Source organism: Rattus norvegicus, chromosome 4 (genome assembly GCF_036323735.1).
Source record: "Rattus norvegicus strain BN/NHsdMcwi chromosome 4, GRCr8, whole genome shotgun sequence".
NCBI lineage: Eukaryota > Metazoa > Chordata > Mammalia > Rodentia > Muridae > Rattus > Rattus norvegicus.
In genome coordinates, this window is record NC_086022.1 from 69409080 (window position 1) to 69429897 (window position 20818).

Sequence of the window (20818 nt, forward strand, 5' to 3'; positions counted from 1 at the left end):
ACACACACACACGCAACGCACACGCACACGCACATGCACACGCACACGCACACGCACATGTACCTACCTGTGCGGGGTGGGGGTGGGATGAAGAGGACAGTAAGAGAAATAGAGAAGAGAGCAGAACAACGGAAGGGTAAAAGGTAGACTATGCATCTGAGTATGGATTTTATGCAAACCATATCTGAAAGATAACTTTGTGAATAAAGACGGACCAAAAAAATTATTTCTTCTGGCCGTAGCTTCTGCTTAGTTAAGAATAGAATTTAAGTATATCTAAAGATGTATTAGTTGAGTGGGGAGTGGTTAGGAGTCTGTTGCTGGCTGGTGACAAACTTAAGCTAGGTTTTATCAAAGGCAAAAAACAAGATAAAGTCTCAAGGAGAGCTCGATATCCAACTATGCTCCTTTCCCATCCATCCCCTTAATCTTTGGAAACAATATGTATGTCAAGATACAGGCAGTCTAACTCTATATATGATATGTTATAAAGATAAAAACAGAGAGAAGGCCTCAGATTCTATCCTCATAGGCTGCTAGGCAATTATTACAAGAACAAAGCTAGGTGTGCTGAAACACAAGTCCCACTGAGGAGAAAAGGAAAAAGGGAGAATATCACACAGCAGGACCCCATCCTTCACTTAAGAGAGAGAGGGATGGGAAGTAAGCAAGAGAGAAATAAGTCAGCTGTGCTTACCGCCATGCATTTGTGAACAGAGACAACTAAGCTATTAGCTATTCATCTATACAAATGATGACTTGTAGGAAAATTTTATTTTACTAGATAGATAGACTTTTATATCAGACTAATTTTTTTTGTTTTTATTTGTTCTTTTAAGAGACATATATGTTTTTTAAACTATAAAGAAAGAATAAATATCAATAAAAGTTCTCTAAATACAGTATTTTAAAGAACAGAACTCAGGCCAATTATCAACCACAAAATTATTCATCTGTATTTCATATTCCCTAAATAAAAAATTCAAAAGAAACTGACCAGTTTTGACAATTCAAATATGAATGGATACATACGAAGTTGTGGGTTGTCAGAGGAACATTCTCTAGTACTTCAACATGTAGCTCCTCTCCAGTAAGCCAGGAAATGTCAGTGTCCCAGCCAATTGGTTTCTTCTCTCTGAAAAGAATGTAGGAGAAATCCTTTCTTGATTACTCTACCCCAATATTTTCAAACAATAGAAATTTCAGTCTTAATTTTTAGGTTTAAACTTTAATAAATGTCAAACAAAGAGCGGTATAAATATATTTACTCTTAAGTTGGTCCAGAAAAACCTACAACAGTCAAAACCAAATTGTTCCTGGGGTTTAAAAAACAAATAAGCAAACAAATGAAAACAAACAAACAAAACTTATCATCAAATTCAGAGAACAAGACCATCCAGGGAACAACATGCCTCAAGATGTAGATTCAAACATAACTATTTAGAATAATATTACTTTATGAAAAGATGCTTTAATATAAAAGAGATTTTATAGACTTTCGTAGAACTATGAGCTTGTATTTAAAAAGGAAGACTATAGAAATGTAGACTATCTAAACAAATCACATTCTACTGTAATGGTTCTTAACCTTCCTAATGCTATGACCCTTGAAATAGTTCTCATATCGTGGTGATCCCCAACTGTAAAATTATTTTTGTTGCTACTCATAGGTGTAATTTTTCTACTATGAATCATACTGGAAATACATATATTTTCGGTGGTCTTAGACAACCCCTGTGAAAGGACTGTTTGACTCCCTAGGTTGAGAACTGCTGTTCTAATTGTTCGCAAATTATAGAAATTATAATCTCTAATAAAGGCATCTGTCACAGGAATAAACAATATAACTGCACAAATTATCAATAGCTTTCGAGATTTCTTTAAGAGTAGTATTAGTACAATTTTAAGTTGATATTTTAAATCTTTTAGTAAAAAATATTCTCCCTCTTTCTAATGTATATGGGTGTTTTGCCTGCATAAGTCTGTGCATCTCATGTATACCTGAGGAGACCAGATGGTTTTAGAGCCCCTGGAACTAGAATTACAGATGCTATGAGCTGCCGTGTGGGTACTGAGCCACCTTTCCAGTCTTTGAGCTAATTCCCTATTCCAGAGGTTTGGATAAAAACTACTCAAAGCTTATGTCTAATTTCTTTTCAAAGAAAGTGACACACACATACAAAGCATACCCGTCCTGAATTCTGTAAACAGCACAGCACTCTGGGATGAGACCCCTCATCATTAGTGCTTTCTTTAGACTGTCTCGGACCGTTACACCACATCTTGCGGGCACCTATGACACAAATACATGCAAGAGGTAAAGGAAGGAGGTTTTCTTTCAAATCATTTCTTAAAGCTCAGCTATTTACTTTATAACACCTTTAAAATATCATATGGGTTCCTTTACTCATTAGTCAAAGGAAATTGTAACTAGTAATATTATTTTACCAACTTAAAGCAAATGGATTAAGGCCAGTTGTGGTGGTGCGTGAGTTTAATCCCACTTCAGTGGCGGAGGCAGCAGGATCTCTGTGAGGTTAAGGTCAGTCTGTGAGGTATCTGGTCTACATAGATTCCAGGGCAGTCAGGACTACATGGACTGTGATGTTTATATATGCTTGGCCCAGGGAATGGCACTGTTGGGAGGTGTGGCCGTGTGGGTGTGGGCTCTAATTCCCTTGTCTTAGCTGCCTGAGAGTCAGTAAATCTATTAGCCGCCTTCAGATGAAGATGTAGAACTCTCAGCTCTGCCTGTACCATGCCCGCCTGGACACTGCCATGCTCCTGCCTTTTTTGTTTGTTTGTTTGTTTGTTTGTTTGTTTTTTCTTTTTTTTCCGGAGCTGGGGACCGAACCCAGGGCCTTGCGCTTGCTAGGCAAGCATTCTACCACTGAACTAAATCCCCAACCCCAAGGTTGTATCTTTTACTATTAAACTATGGTGCTAATCAAACTAAAATAGGTTAATCAGTTAGAAAATGTCCCTAAGGATAAGAGAAGCCTTTCACTGCTAGAAAGGCTTAGAACTTCTGTCTCAATAAATTAACAAACAAAGAAATTGGATGTAGTAGCATGTGTACTGGGAAGGCAGGGAAAAGTGGGTCTTGAGGGCTCGCTGCTGGCCAGCCAGCTTACCCTATATGCTGAGTTCCAGGCCAGTGAGAGACCCCATCTCAAAAAAACAACACCTCAGGATGTCCTCTGGTCTCCGCATGCATGCCCACATGTATATGTATGTGTATATGTACACACATGAACATAAGCCCACCTACTCACACATCCCAAACAAGGTAAGAAGTAAGTGTAAGAGAAATATGCTCCAAGTATACTATATATGTTCATGAAAATGAAGAAAGTAAATGATCAAAAGGACCTGACTAGCAGTCAAACAAACAGAAACATCACAGTTTTCTTTATTTGATGTAAAGGGCAACTTCTGATATGATACAGTAAGAGAATCCAAAGCTTTATGACATGAGGAACATTCATAATTTATGAGAATAAACTGTATCTTCTATTAATTTTCCTTACATATTTATCGTTTTATAATTTACTGCCACTAGAAAGCCCATCTGTTGCCTTCCCACAGTTTTACAACATTCTTTCTTGGAATGGTATATACCTTGTCATGCCTACCTACTTACTGGGTTCTCACCTTTTGTGACTTCACATACATATAACAATGTTAACATCAAATAAAACTTATATGCCTTTTATGATGCATATGTCACAGTCCAATTTCTAGGGCCTCAGTTGCAGAAACAAACAGAATTTTCAGCAGCTACAAGGCTTCTTCCATTTTTTAAAAAGAAATTTATTTTCTGACAATTTCTACAAATGTCTTGATCACCTCCACCACCAATTTCCCTTCTCACTCTCCTGCATCTCTACCCTAATAGATGTTCCTCTTACCTTCATGTCTTCCAACACTTCCTAGAATTTTCTATTTCGTGTGTGTGTGTGTGTGTGTGTGTGTGTGTGTGTGTGTGTGTGTGTGTGTGTGTGTGTATTTTGCTGAGAATCAAACGTAGGACCTCATACATGCTAGATAAAAGCTCTACCTCTGCGCTATATATATATTTCAGACCCAAGAATCCATTCTGTTTCTTAATTTTATACTTCAAGTTATAATTTTTTTTTTTTCCAGAGCTGGGGACCGAAACTAGGGCAAGCGCTCTACCACTGAGCTAAATCCCCAACCCCACTGAGCTAAATCCCCAACCCCCAAGTTATAAAATTTTATTTACTTTTAGTACTACTGGAGATCAAACCCAGAATATAAATAGGCAAATATTCCATCTGAGTTACTGCCTCAGCCCTAGTCATAGCAATTGTGTGTATGTGTGCGCGCGCATGTGTGTGTGTGCATAAATATGTTCATGTCATAGGCACATGTTTGTGTAGAGGCCCAAAGTTCACGTTGAATCTTTCTTAACTGCTCACCATATTATTATTTTTTTTTTTGTTCTTTTTTTTGGAGCTGGGGACCGAACCCAGGGCCTTGCGCTTCCTAGGCAAGCGCTCTACCACTGAGCTAAATCCCCAGCCCCCACCATATTATTTTTTGAAGCAAGGTAACTTGCAAAAAAGAAAGCACCATGATGATTCCTGCTAATTTAGCTAGTGAGCTTGCACTAGGGGGTCCATTTTCCATCTTCTGGGCAATGAGAAGACAGGCAGCCACAGTGCCGGTTCATCCTTAAGGGTTCTGGGTCTCTGACCCACCAGTCCTCCAGCTCACACTTGAGCAACAAACGCTTTATCTCCTGAGCCACTCCCTCAGACCTTTATTTCATGCAATTTAAAAATCGATAACTGTACAGCAACTGGGTCATTATTATAATTATTACTTTGATCTTCATCTTATTTCTTGTTCAAATCCAGGTGTTTAAAAAACTCATAGAAATTATTAAAATGCAAATTTTATATGTTACCTTTTGTATATCCTGTCCTATTTCATGCAATATTTTCATTATTCATAAAAATACTTTTTAATTTTCCTTATCAATTTTTAGTCTGCTGAGAAGTGACTGCAATTCTAAAAGAAAGTTTTTCTATTGGTATTCATTTTTATTTTAATTGCAGTATGTTCAGAGAATTTGTATTTTTGGATATCCCGTGTTGCTAAAAATATAATAAAGCCTTTAAGTGTCTTCAAAAAGAGTATATATTTTTTTAGCTGGTATCTACAGGACCAACCTGTAATATTATATTAAGAATGACATCTAGGCTTTGCATGCTGGGATAACCTGTAATCCCAACACTTGAGGAAGCAGAGATAGAAAGATCTTAAGTACAAGATCAGCATGGGATACAGACCTCATCTTAAAAAAACAAAACCAGAAATGGGTAACTGACAAAGAACTGTTTAAATACAATACTTAGTATTCTTGTGGTTAGGACAAAACGGCAACCAACAGATTGGGAAAAGATCTTTACCAATCCTACAACAGATAGAGGCCTTATATCCAAAATATACAAAGAACTCAAGAAGTTAGACCGCAGGGAAACAAATAACCCTATTAAAAAATGGGGTTCAGAGCTAAACAAAGAATTCACAGCTGAGGAATGCCGAATGGCTGAGAAACATCTAAAGAAATGTTCAACATCTTTAGTCATAAGGGAAATGCAAATCAAAACAACCCTGAGATTTCACCTCACACCAGTGAGAATGGCTAAGATCAAAAACTCAGGTGACAGCAGATGCTGGCGAGGATGTGGAGAAAGAGGAACACTCCTCCATTGTTGGTGGGATTGCAGACTGGTAAAACCATTCTGGAAATCAGTCTGGAGGTTCCTCAGAAAATTGGACATTGAACTGCCTGAGGATCCAGCTATACCTCTCTTGGGCATATACCCAAAAGATGCCTCAACATATAAAAGAGACACGTGCTCCACTATGTTCATCGCAGCCTTATTTATAATAGCCAGAAAATGGAAAGAACCCAGATGCCCTTCAACAGAGGAATGGATACAGAAAATGTGGTACATCTACACAATGGAATATTACTCAGCTATCAAAAACAACGAGTTTATGAAATTCGTAGGCAAATGGTTGGAACTGGAAAATATCATCCTGAGTGAGCTAACCCAATCACAGAAAGACATACATGGTATGCACTCATTGATAAGTGGCTATTAGCCCAAATGCTTGAATTACCCCAGATCCCTAGAACAAACGAAACTCAAGACGGATGATCAAAATGTGAATGCTTCACTCCTTCTTTAAATGAGGAAAAAGAATACCCTTGGCAGGGAAGGGAGAGGCAAAGATTAAAACAGAGACTGAAGGAACACCCATTCAGAGCCTGCCCCACATGTGGCCCATACATATACAGCCATCCAATTAGACAAGATGGATGAAGCAAAGAAGTGCAGACCGACAGGAGCCGGATGTAGATCGCTCCTGAGAGACACAGCCAGAATACAGCAAATACAGAGGCATATGCCAGCAGCAAACCACTGAACTGAGAATAGGACCCCTGTTGAAGGAATCAGAGAAAGAACTGGAAGAGCTTGAAGGGGCTCGAGACCCCATATGTACAACAATGCCAAGCAACCAGAGCTTCCAGGGACTAAGCCACTACCTAAAGACTATACATGGACTGACCCTGGACTCTGACCTCATAGGTAGCAATGAATATCCTAGTAAGAGCACCAGTGGAAGGGGAAGCCCTGGGTCCTGCTAAGACTGAACCCCCAGTGAACTAGACTATGGGGGGAGGGCGGCAATGGGGGGAGGGTTGGGAGTGGAACACCCATAAGGAAGGGGAGGGGGGAGGGGGATGTTTGTCCGGAAACCAGGAAAGGGAATAACACTTGAAATGTATATAAGAAATACTCAAGTTAATAAAAAAAAAAAAACAAAAAAAAAACAATACTTAGTATTCTAATTGTTTTGTGAAGTAGATTTTAAATACATCTCTCCTTGTCCTTAATTGTTTTCTTTAAAATCTATCTTATTATTTCTAGGACTACCAGCATTCTTCCTTTTTTATTGAAAGTACTTTTTTCATATAATATATTCTGATTTGTTTCCCCTCCCCCAGCTCCTTCCCACTTTCCCACCCACCCAAATCAAGCCCATAATCCCCTCTCATTAGAATATAAGCAAGCATCTAAAATAGTAATAATAAGAGAAAATAAGAACAAACAAGCCGAGTAAGACAACCAGCATTTCTAAAGTCCCGTAATAAAACAAGAGTAAGATAAGGGATAAAGGACATACAAACATGCAGTGATGTGGAGTACCCAGGTTTATACACATTGTACATACACACACATATACTGTCTGGTTACACATATACTTTTCTGTCACACAAGCTAGAGTCACCTAAAAGGAGAGAACTTTAATTAAGAAATGTTTCCATATGACTGGGCTATAGGCAAGCCTTTATGGCATTTTCTTATTTAGTGATTGACTTAGGAGGACCCAGTAAATTATGAGTAGTGCCACCCTGGCTGGTAAACCTGAGGTCTATAGTAAGGCTCACTAGATAAGCCATGGGGAGCAAGCCTGTAAGCAGAAGCCATGCACAGCCTGTGGATCAGCTTCTGCCTCCAGGTTCTTGTCCTGTTTAAGTTCCTGCCCTGACCTCTTTGATGATGAACAGTGATGTGGAAGTGCAAGCAAAATAAACTCCTTCCTCCCCAGCTTGCTTTTGGTCATAGTGTTGTATTACAGAAATAGAAATCCTAACTAAAACAATTACAATATTTACAATAATGAACATATACATAATCTTCTGAAGTTTCCTTGTACGTCAATGCAATATCTCCTTCCTTCCCTAATCCTATGTCTAGACAAATACTAAACATCTTTCTGTCACTACAGAAAAATTTGCCTTTGTTTATAAAACTTAACTATGTAGCCAAGGATAACTTTGAACTCCTAATCCTCCTGCTACCACTTCCTAAATGCAGGTAATATGCATTCACCACCATATATAACCAAGAGTTCATTTTAGAAATTTATATAAATGAAATTACAAAGTATGTATCTATTTTTGTCTGCCTTCTCTTCAGCACACTTTTCTTGAGATTCATCTATATTGGGAGTATCAGTAGCTTTTGTAGTACAGTATGTTCTTTACATAGATACACCACAATTTGTTTTTTTTTAATTTATCTATTTTTATGTACATTGGTATTTTGCCTGCATGTGTCAGGGAGTCAGATCCCCTGGAACAGGAGTTACAGACAGTTGTGAGTTACTAGGGGGTGCTAAGAATTGAACCTGGGTCTTCTGGAAAAGGACAGTGCTCTTAACTGACGAGCCATCTCCCCAGCCCTACACAATTTGTTTTAAAATATCACTGACTTTTTGTTTTTAGCTTTTTAAACCTTTGAGATGGGGTCTCACTCTGTGGCTCTAGCTAACCTAGAGCTCCACACAAAGATCAGGATGAAGCTACACTGACCGACCTGCCTCAGTGTCCCAAGTGCTGTGTTACAGGCATGTACACGAAGAACCAACTTAATAATTTACTTGTTGATGGACATTAGGGACCTGGAGTTATGAGAAATAGATTAACAAACAAATGCTTGTTTTTCACACTCGGAAAAAAATACTTCGAAACAGACGGCTGGATCAGTGTTAGAGGTATTTTAACTTTGTGTATTATGATCATACTATTCCTTTAAAATGTATTAAAGTGTATGTATAAAAAAGCCACATCAATTATTTTTAAAAGTTATCTGCTCAAGGTTAATATTCATGTTACTGTATAACCAGCTCACTAAACTCTTTTCACATTGTTTTAAAAAATATTTATTTTAAAATTGTGTTTCTGGGTGTTTGGCCTGCATGTATGTCATCACATACACGCGGTGCTTACAGAGAAACTACTCTGTCCCCTGGAACTAGAGATCCAGATAGCTGTGTGCTGTCTTGTGGGTGCTGAGAACAGACCCAGGTTCTCTGCAAAGGCAGCCAGTGCTTCTAACCACCAAGTCACCTTTCCGGCCCCAACGTTTTCCACGTTCTGCTCACAAGCATAAGCAACAAAACACGAAGACAGAGATGGGATGGGTGTCCATTAACTTTTTAAGCTTCAGAGATAGAATTCCCATTTACAAATGGTTTTGCATTATACTCCTGCTTTTGAGGAGGAGGAGGAGACTGAATTTGTTTTGGAAGTTAAGTTTATTCTGCACAAAACTTAAATAATCCCAAGTTTGCTTTATTACAAACCGTTCTTCCTGGAAGAAAGGGCAGAAATAAAGTGTGTAAAAATACACTCTGGATAATTAACAGTGTTTGAAAACAGTATTTTCTTTCTTCCTTTTTCCCCAGACATGGTTTCTTTGTGTAGCTCTGGCTGGTCTTGAACACACAGAGCTCTGCTTGCTGATGCTTCCCAAATGCTGTGATTAAAAGCATGCACCACTATGCCCAGCCTAAAAACAGTATTTTCTAAGGGCAAAATCCAAAAATATGTAGGTAGTTGGCAACTCAGATGGTTCCTAATCTGATCATTAATGCAGGAATTTTAGACTCTAGGGCAAAATGCTTTTATAGTAACATTTTTTTTTTAAAGTCAGAAGGAATTTTGGAACACTGATAAACACCAACTTTTGAATTTCTGTTGTCTCACAGGGAAAACAAAGAAAAACTACTTTGATTTTAGCAGATTTCTAACTCTTTTAATTAAAGTTAGAAGCAACCATCCAGGGTTGAAGAGATGGAGCAGTGGTTAAGAGTACTTGCTGCTTTTCTAGGGATGGAGTTCAGTTCCCAGAATCCACGTCAGGTGACTCACACTAACTATCTATAACTGCAGCCCATTCTAATGTCTCTAGTCTCTGTGAGCACCCACACTCTGTGCGTGCACACACACACACACACACACACACACACACACACACACACACACACACACAAAATAGTAATGTATATCTTATTAGAAAAGCAACCATATACATTAAGAAATTACTGGTTTAAGGTCAGAAATGTTATTAAGGCTTTACTTGAAGACTGAAGATCCTCTATGAGGACTTGGAGATTTCTCTGCTTTAAATGTTTCTTACTGGTATACAGTTTCAAACAATGACACTTGTGACAACAATTTTCAGAGTTACATACACAAGAAAAGAGTATCAGCACACTGAAAGGTAATTCTGATCATTTAGATTACACAGAGGAAAGAATCTTACCTGATACAAGCTTAAATCCTGAAATTCTGACCGCCTCTTAAAAAATATGTATTTGTTTTTATTTTATACTTATGAGTGTTTTGCCTGCCTGTCCATTAGTTCACCATGTGTATGCCTGGTATTCTTTGAAGCCAGAAGACGGCACCAAATCTCCTCAAAATGTTATTATAGATGGTTGTGGTCCAACATAAGAGAGCAGAGAACTAAACCAAGGACCTCTGAAAAAGCAGCCAGTGCTCTCAACTACTGAGCCATCTCTTCAGTCTCCTGACTGACTCTTAGCTGGTACTTACATTTAAGTGCCAATGAAGCTTGATAAGTTAGGCATACTGACATCCAATCACTTGAAGAGGCAGAGGCAGGCCAATCTCTGTTAGTCAAAGGCCAGCCTGGACTACGTTGTGAGTTCCAGACCAGTCAAGGCTACATAGTGAAACCATGTACACAAATACACAAACAAAATTAAAAAGAAAAAAAAAACTCTGTAACTATACAGATTGACATAAAATAATCATGTCTTTTCTATCCTTATTTAAAACGGATAATTCTGTTTGCATGGCTCTGAATAAACAATGATAATAATGTTCAACACAAAGAAAGAGCAAAACGATGATGATGAAGACTGACTTACCACTGTCCTCTGTTTGTTGGGCAGGAAGACACGAACGATAGGTTTCTGTGGTGACTTGGGGTTGTTCCGTGATACATCTGTGGGAGTTTGAAAAACTGAAAGAGATGACGGTAGCACTGAAAGGCTAGAAGAGGAGGAAGATGTAACGGTGTCCATTGATGCAGAGCTAGAAACAGAAAAGTCTGCTCCATTACCCAGGGATTCCAACAGCTGCTGCTCTCTCTGCTGAAGGGCATCTAGCTTGCTGGTGTACTCTTCATAGGCCTACAAAACAAAGGAGATTCACATGGACCTGGACACCGCTCTGACATTCCCAAATGAAAATACAAATCCAGTCTTTGACTACAGCTTCTTTATAATCTAAAACAGGAGTTTTAAGTTACAAGTTTTGAAGTAAATAATGAAAATACTACAAATATTCTCACTTTTAAATTAAAAAAAAATCTGTTATAAAATATAAGTTTATTATGTTAGAAAACTTGATCTATCTAACTTGTATCTACATGGTCCTTAAATGTTAATTTAAAAAACAGTATTTCCCAATATTCTGGTCAAAGAGTAAGTTACATTCCAAAGTACAAGTTTAACATAAGACACAATATATATAAAGAATTATACTACATCAAAGATAAGTAGGTGTCTCTTCCTCTATATAATTTTAGTTCCCAAAAAAGTTGTGGGCATATCAAGACTTTGGCAGCAATCACTGCTGTACTCATTTGAAATGGATACTTCCATCTGTGTGCTTCTGAATATACAGTGATGTGTGCACATGTGCACACAAGTGAGCACATGAAGATACACATACACAAAGAGCGAGAGCAGGGTTGGGGGGGAGAGGGAGAGGGAAGGGAGAGAGAGCGGGGGGGGTTGTTAGAGACATGTTAAAATTCAGGAATACATTATGAGTGTCAGATCACACTGATCTCACTGTCAACAACAGAGCCTTGGTGAGGTCTAAATGATTTGTAACTACTAACTTAAATGATTTGTAATTACTAACTTAAAAATGATTTGTAGGAAAGTATATTGCAGACCTTGAATATCTATATACTGAGAACTGATCAGCAGTTTTATAATTGGCCTTTCATGAATCAGTGTTTTTCTTTAGTGTTCTCATTTATGATGTGTTGATAATATTTATAAAAAGACATCATATAATAAAAGAGCTTATTGGAAAGGAAAAAAAAATGATTTGTAACACCACCTTCTTTCTAAAATAGCCAGAGTCGTTATTGATCATTTATTTTTTTAAAAAATACTTTCTCAAGCACACAAACATAACCTCACATCCAAATACAACATAACAGGAAGCAACAATCACTATGCCTTAATACCTCTCAACATCAATGGACTCAACTCCCCAATAAAAAGACATAGATTAACAAACTGGACACGCAATGAGGACCCTGCATTCTGCTGCCTACAGGAAACACACCTCAGAGACAAAGACAGACACTACCTCAGAGTGAAAGGCTGGAAAACAATTTTCCAAGCAAATGGTCGGAAGAAACAAGCTGGAGTAGCCATTCTAATATCGAATAAAATTGATTTTCAATTAAAATAAGTCAAAAAAGATAAGGAAGGACACTTCATATTCATCAAAGGAAAAATCCACCAAGATGAACTCTCAATCCTAAATATCTATGCTCCAAATACAAGGCCACCTACATACATAAAAGAAACCTTACTAAAGCTCAAAACACACATTACACTTCACACAATAATAGTAGGAGATTTCAACACCCCACTCTCATCAATGGACAGATCATGGAAACAGAAATTAAACAGAGATGTAGACAGACTAAGAGACGTCATGAACCAAATGGACTTAACGGATATTTATAGAACATTCTATCCTAAAGCAAAAGGATATACATTCTTGTCAGCACCTCATGGTACTTTCTCCAAAATTGACCATATAATTGGTCAAAAAACGGGCCTCAACAGGTACAGAAAGATAGAAATAATCCCATGCGTGCTATCAGACCACCACGGCCTAAAACTGGTCTTCAATAACACTAAGGGAAGAATGCCCACATATACGTGGATATTGAACAATGCTCTCCTCAATGATAACCTGGTCAAGGAAGAAATAAAGAAAGAAATTAAAGACTTTTTAGAATTTAATGAAATTGAAGGTACAACATACCCAAACTTATGGGACACAATGAAAGCTGTGCTAAAGAAAACTCATAGCTCTGAGTGCCTGCAGAAAGAAACAGGAAAGAGCATATGTCAGCAGCTTGACAGCACACCTAAAATCTCTAGAACAAAAAAAAGCAAATACACCCAGGAGGAGTAGAAGGCAGGAAATAATCAAACTCAGAGCTAAAATCAACCAAGTCGAAACAAAAAGGACCATAGAAAGAATCAACAGAACCAAAAGTTGGTTCTTTGAGAAAATCAACAAGATAGATAAACCCTTAGCCAGACTAACGAGAGGACACAGAGAGTGTATCCAAATTAACAAAATCAGAAATGAAAAGGGAGACATAAATACAGAATCAGAGGAAATTAAAAAAATCATCAGATCCTACTACAAAAGCCTATATTCAACAAAACTTGAAAATCTGCAGGAAATGGACAATTTCCTAGACAGATACCAGGTACCGAAGTTAAATCAGGAACAGATAAACCAGTTAAACAACCCCATAACTCCTAAGGAAATAGAAGCACTCATTAAAGGTCTCCCAACCAAAAAGAGCCCAGGTCCAGATGGGTTCAGTGCAGAATTCTATCAGACCTTCATAGAAGATCTCATACCAATACTATTGAAACTATTCCACAAAATTGAAACAGATGGATCACTACCGAATTCCTTCTATAAAGCCACAATTACTCTTATACCTAAACCACACAAAGACCCAACAAAGAAAGAGAACTTCAGACCAATTTCCCTTATGAATATCGACACAAAAATACTGAATAAAATTCTGGCAAACCGAATCCAAGAGCATATCAAAACAATCATCCACCATGATCAAGTAGGCTTCATCCCAGGCATGCAAGGATGGTTTAATATACGGAAAACCATCAACGTTATACATTGTATAAACAAACTGAAAGAACAAAACCACATAATCATTTCATTAGATGCTGAGAAAGCGTTTGACAAAATTCAACACCCCTTCATGATAAAAGTCCTGGAAAGAATAGGAATTCAAGGCCCATACCTAAACATAGTAAAAGCCATATACAGCAAACCAGTTGCTAACATTAAACTAAATGGAGAGAAACTTGAAGCAATCCCACTAAAATCAGGGACTAGACAAGGCTGCCCACTCTCAACCTACTTATTCAATACAATTCTTGAAGTTCTAGCCAGAGCAATCAGACAACAAAAGGAGGTCAAGGGGATACAGATCGGAAAAGAAGAAGTCGAAATATCACTATTTGCAGATGATATGATAGTATATTTAAGTGATCCCAAAAGTTCCACCAGAGAACTACTAAAGCTGATAAACAACTTCAGCAAAGTGGCTGGGTATAAAATTAACTCAAATAAATCAGTAGCCTTCCTCTACATAAAAGAGAAACAAGCCGAGAAAGAAATTAGGGAAACGACACCCTTCATAATAGACCCAAATAATATAAAGTACCTCGGTGTGACTTTAACCAAGCAAGTAAAAGATCTGTACAATAAGAACTTCAAGACACTGAAGAAAGAAATTGAAGAAGTCCCCAGAAGATGGAAAGAGCTCCCATGCTTATGGATTGGCAGGATTAATATAGTAAAAATGGCCATTTTACCAAAAGCGATCTACAGATTCAATGCAATCCCCATCAAAATACCAATCCAATTCTTCAAAGAGTTAGACAGAACAATCTGCAAATTCATCTGGAATAACAAAAATCCCAGGATAGCTAAAACTATCCTGAATAATAAAAGGACTTCCGGGGGGAATCACTATCCCTGAACTCAAGCAGTATTACAGAGCAATAGTGATAAAAACTGCATGGTATTGGTACAGAGACAGACAGATAGACCAATGGAACAGAATTGAAGACCCAGAAATGAACCCACACACCTATGGTCACTTGAGTTTTGACAAAGGAGGCAAAACCATCAAATGTAAAAAAGACAGCATTTTCAGCAAATGGTGCTGGTTCAACTAGAGGTCAACATGTAGAAGAATGCAGATCGATCCATGCTTATCACCCTGTACAAAGCTTAAGTCCAAGTGGATCAAGGACCTCCACATCAAACCAGATACACTCAAACTAATAGAAGAAAAACTAGGGAAGCATCTGGAACACATAGGCACTGGAGAAAATTTCCTGAACAAAACACCAATGGCTTATGCTCTAAGATCAAGAATCGACAAATGGGATCTCATAAAACTGCAAAGCTTCTGTAAGGCAAAGGACACTGTGGTTAGGACAAAACGGCAACCAACAGATTGGGAAAAGATCTTTACCAATCCTACAACAGATAGAGGCCTTATATCCAAAATATACAAAGAACTCAAGAAGTTAGACCGCAGGGAGACAAATAACCCTATTAAAAAATGGGGTTCACCCTGGACTCTGACCTCATAGGTAGCAATGAATATCCTAGTAAGAGCACCAGTGGAAGGGGAAGCCCTGGGTCCTGCTAAGACTGAACCCCCAGTGAACTAGACTGGTGGGGGGAGGGCGGCAATGGGGGGAGGGTTGGGAGAGAAACACCTATAAGGAAGGGGAGGGGGGAAAGGGATGTTTGCCCGGATACCGGGAAAGGGAATAACACTCGAAATGTATATAAGAAATACTCAAGTTAATAAAAATTAAAAAAAAAAATGGGGTTCAGAGCTAAACAAAGAATTCACAGCTGAAGAATGCCGAATGGCTGAGAAACACCTAAAGAAATGTTCAACATCTTTAGTCATAAGGGAAATGCAAATCAAAACAACCCTGAGATTTCATCTCACTCCAGTGAGAATGGCTAAGATCAAAAACTCAGGTGACAGCAGATGCTGGCCAGGATGCGGAGAAAGAGGAACACTCCTCCATTGTTGGTGGGATTGCAGACTGGTACAACCATTCTGGAAATCTGTCTGGTGGTTCCTCAGAAAATTGGACATTGAACTGCTTGAGGATCCAGCTATACCTCTCTTGGGCATATACCCAAAAGATGCCCCAACGTATAAAAAAGACACGTGCTCCACTATGTTCATCGCAGCCTTATTTATAATAGCCAGAAGCTGGAAAGAACCCAGATGCCCTTCAACAGAGGAATGGATACAGAAAATGTGGTACATCTACACAATGGAATATTACTCAGCTATCAAAAACAATGACTTCATGAAATTCGTAGGCAAATGGTCGGAACTGGAAAATATCATCCTGAGTGAGGTAACCCAATCACAGAAAAACACACATGGTATGCACTCATTGATAAGTGGATATTAGCCCAAATGCTCGAATTACCCTTGATGCACAGAACATATGAAACTCAAGAAGGATGACCAAAATGGGAATGCTTCACTCCTTTAAAAGGGGAACAATAATACCCTTGAGAGGGAATAGGGAGCCAAAGTTTAGAACAGAGGCAGAAGGAACACCCATCCAGAGCCTGCCCCACATGTGGCCCATACATATACAGCCATCCAATTAGACAAGATGGATGAAGCAAAGAAGTGCAGGCCGACAGGAGCCGGATGTAGATCTCTCCTGAGAGACACAGCCAGAATACAGCAAACACAGAGGCATATGCCAGCAGCAAACCACTGAACTGAGAATAGGACCCCCGTTGAAGGAATCAGAGAAAGAACTGGAAGAGCTTGAAGGGGCTCGAGACCCCATATGTACAACAATGCCAAGCAACCAGAGCTTCCAGGGACTAAGCCACTACCTAAAGACTATACATGGACTGACCCTGGACTCTGACCTCATAGGTAGCAATGAATATCCTAGTAAGAGCACCAGTGGAAGGGGAAGCCCTTGGTCCTGGTAAGACTGAACCCCCAGTGAACTAGATTGTTGGGGGTTGGGCGGCAAGGGGGGGAGGATGGGGAGGGGAACACCCATAAAGAAGGGGATGTTTGCCCGGAACCCGGGAAAGGGAATAACACTGGAAATGTATATAAGAAATACTCAAGTTAATAAAAAAAAAAGAAAGAAAGAAAGAAAAGAAAAAAAAACCTCAGGTGACAGCAAATGCTATCGAGGATGTGGAGAAAGAGGAACACTTCTCCATTGTTGCTAGGATTGCCACTGGTACAACCATTCTGGAAATCAGTCTGAAGGTTCATCAGAAAATTGGACATTGAACTACCTGAGGACCCAACAGAGGAATGGATACTGAAAATGTGGTACATCTACACAATGGAATATTACTCAGCTATCAAAAGCAATGACTTTATGAAATTCATAGGCAAATAGATGGAACTGGAAAATATCATCCTGAGTGAGGTAACTCAATCACAGAAAAACACACATGGTATGCACTCATTGAGAAGTGGATATTAGCCCAAATGCTCAAATTACCCTTGATGCACAGAACACATGAAACTCAAGAAGGATGACCAAAATGGGAATGCTTCACTCCTTTAAAAGGGGAACAATAATACCCTTGAGAGGGAATAGGGAGCCAAAGTTTAGAACAGAGGCAGAAGGAACACCCATCCAGAGCCTGCCCCACATGTGGCCCATACATATACAGCCATCCAATTAGACAAGATGGATGAAGCAAAGAAGTACAGGCAGACAGGAGCCGGATGTAGATCTCTCCTGAGAGACACAGCCAGAATACAGCAAACACAGAGGCATATGCCAGCAGCAAACCACTGAACTGAGAATAGGACCCCCGTTGAAGGAATCAGAGAAAGAACTGGAAGAGCTTGAAGGGGCTCGAGACCCCATATGTACAACAATGCCAAGCAACCAGAGCTTCCAGGACTAAGCCACTACCTAAAGACTATACATGGACTGACCCTGGACTCCAACAGCATAGGTAGCAATGAACAACGTAGTAGGGGCACCAGTGGAAGGGGAGGCCCTTGGTCCTGCCAAGACTGAACCCCCAGTGAAAGTGATTGTTGGGGGGAGGGTGGTAATGCAGGGAGGATGGGGAGGGGAACACCAATAGAGAAGGGGAGGGGTTAGGGGGATGTTGGCCTGGAAACAGGGAAGGGGAATAACAATTGAAATGTAAATAAGAAATACTCAAGTTAATAAAGATGGAAAAAAAAAAGTAAGCTACAGGATGAGAAAAGTCTTTGGAGCACATATGTCTTAGGAAAGTCATGCAGAGAGCTTATAAAAAAAAAAAACTTCCAAAAAATAGTAACAAAAAAGAACACGTTTTAAATGAACAAAGGACTTGAAGTTACTTCATAATGAAGAAGACATCTTGGTAATGAGCCTAAAAGATATTTATTCGTGAGTATGACCATTCATTAATTGTTAAATTAAAACCTACTGTTGTAAGTTGACATGTTAAATTGGAAATGGTTAACAATACTAAGCATAGAGAAGTATGTGGCATACCTAGGGCTGTCACACATTGACAGTAGAAGCATAAAATGAAACACCTTCTTGGATAAACTGTTAGAGCCTTAAAAAGTTACTTATATTTTACACTGTGCGCAAAGAAGTCCATTATTCCATATTATTAAAAAACAATAGTGGGCTGGAGAGATGGCTCAGCGGTTAAGAGCACCAACTGCTCTTCCAGAGGTCCTGAGTTCAATTCCCAGCAACCACATGGTGGCTCACAACCATCTGTAAAGAGATCTGATGCCCTCTTCTGGTGTATCTGAAGACAGCTACAGTGTACTTATATATAATAAATGAATAAATCTTAAAAAAAAAACAATAGTTATGCATGCTCCCTCTGCAAGGTCTATTTAGCAATATGTGCAGATGTTTTCATTGATAATAACTCCTAACTTGGCATCAAGGAGTGGTGCTCCTCACCAGTGGAAGGGGAAGTCCTTGGTCCTGCCAAGACTGAACCCCCAGTGAACATGATTGTTGGGGGGAGGGTGGTAATGGGGGGAGGGTTGGGAGGAGAACACCCATAGAGAAGGGGAGGGGAGGGGTTAGGGGGATGTTGGCCCGGAAACCGGGAAGGGGGAATAACAACCGAAATGTAAATAAGAAATACTCAAGTTAATAACGATAAAAAAAAAAATAAAGAAAAGAAATAAATGAGTTCTACTTTAAAAGAAAAAAAAGAAAGGAAGGAGGGAAGGAAGGAAGGAAGGAAGGAAGGAAGGAAGGAAGGAAGGAAGGAAGAAATGGTGCTCCTGGCATCTGGGAGACAAAGTCTATCACCTTAGAAACACAAGATAATTCACTAAGGCAAGGAATTCTCCACCTTAAGAGTTTACAGCAATTAGATTGAAAAACCATAGCCTACTCAGGAATGTGCAACTGGGTGACCTTACTCAGAATATCCTTCAACTAGAAAAATCTCAGATATTCACCCACAGGTGTAAATATTCACCAATAGGAGTAAAATAACAATATTATGTTCATACAATGAAACAAACCAGCAAGGCAAGAATGGCTGAAATGTGGAATGGTGTGTAAAAATTTGAAACCATTTTGCAGTAAAAGAAACAGGATATGAAAGAATACGTGAATTTGATTCCATTCATGTGGAAATCTGGGAAATACAGAATAAAACATCTCAGAGGATTCAGGGAGCTGAAAGCTGATGGTAGCCCATGGTTCATGGGACAGGAGAGTTCACTTAGGAATGACACTAATATTTTATATTTTGTAAAGTGTAATTTAGTCAAAATTTCTTGAAATGGTTTTCAATATGTCTACAACTTTTATATTTTTTCCTCAATAAACTATTTTTAAAAGGTAAAAAAATACTTTCTCATTATAGATTCCTTTTTCCCCCACAACATAATATTTTATTAATTATTTGGGAATTTCATACAATGTACCACAATCATACTCACTTTCCCATTCTCCCACCCTTGCTCCCCCCAAAACAATTAAGAAAGTGAGGAAGAAAGAAAAACACAAGTCCAATTTGGATTGCTCATGTACTCAGGGAAGCATGGTCAAACTCCCAGCAACCAGCCCCTTAAAGAAAAAGTCCTTCCCCAACCCCAGAGAGAAGCTATCAACTGTGAAGAGCTCTACATATACTTCAGCATCTTTATCACAATTTGTAAGGACTCTCTTCAACAGTTTGTCTGGACTGTTTTTTTTGGGGGGTGTGGGGGTGGGAGTGTGGGGAGGGGTTGTCACAGAAGCTTTCAATGTCTCTCCTTCTCAGTTATGAGTCTGCAGTCATCAATACCACCACAGAAGCTTCCTTGTCCATAGCAGCCAGTGGCAGCAGCATGGATCATGCTGGACACATGGTTTCCAGCAGCACTGTAGACATGGACATCCATGGTATCCTCTGGGGGCTGCACAAACCAAGGATACCATCACAGTCTCCTGTAACAGCTATGATCCAGGACATCAACATGCTCTCTGGCAGTATTCTCATCACCTCCTTCCCCATCAAATGCTGCTTAAGCAAGTAAGAATTGATTTGATACCTTGCAACCATAGGAAACTCTCGGCCACTCGGAGTATATCCTCCTAAACATTCCATTTGACAAGAGCTATAAAGTCAAATGGCTTACCATATTAAATACCAAATTCTAAAGGAACAGAATGATACTGAAAGTAAAGGGATAGCATTAACTGGAATATACATATCCAAGTTCTTTCAGACAATGGAAATCTCCTCAGCCCAGAGCAATTTAGCCCTTTTGTTCCTTAACATCCCAAACAAATGCAGTACTACAGGCATTGATGAACCTCTACAAGAGAGAAACAAGGATTTTAATATGGCATTCCCCTTTTCTCAAGAAGGTTACAGGGCTAGCCAGATAGCTCAGCAGGCAGAAGTGCTGGCAGAGCAAGCCTGAAGACGTGAGTTTGATTCCTAGAACCAGTGATGGAAGGAAAGAACTAACTTCTGAAGGCTGACTTCTCACCTCCACATGCATGTGCATGCCCCATCCACATGAGCACATCATAAAACAACACACAAGTAAAAACTTTAAAAGGATTATTTGGTTGTAAAGAA

The 20818-nt window shown here is 39.0% G+C and overlaps 1 protein-coding gene across 16 annotated transcripts in view; it reads right to left on the reverse strand.

Moving 5' to 3' along the window:
• Braf (B-Raf proto-oncogene, serine/threonine kinase) overlaps positions 1 to 20818 on the reverse strand; it is a 147160-nt gene that overhangs the window by 79308 nt on the left and 47034 nt on the right. For 13 of the 16 annotated variants that reach the window (XR_010065585.1, XR_010065582.1, XR_010065584.1 and 10 more), the window contains 3 exon segments: positions 10786 to 11049; positions 2190 to 2293; positions 1033 to 1135 (listed from right to left, as the gene is read on the reverse strand). Coding sequence is in view for 6 of the 16 variants with exons in the window: in NM_001427466.1 (NP_001414395.1) it covers positions 1033 to 1135; positions 2190 to 2293; positions 10786 to 11049 (471 nt within the window). In the remaining 10 variants the exon portion in view is untranslated. 16 annotated transcript variants of the gene reach the window in all.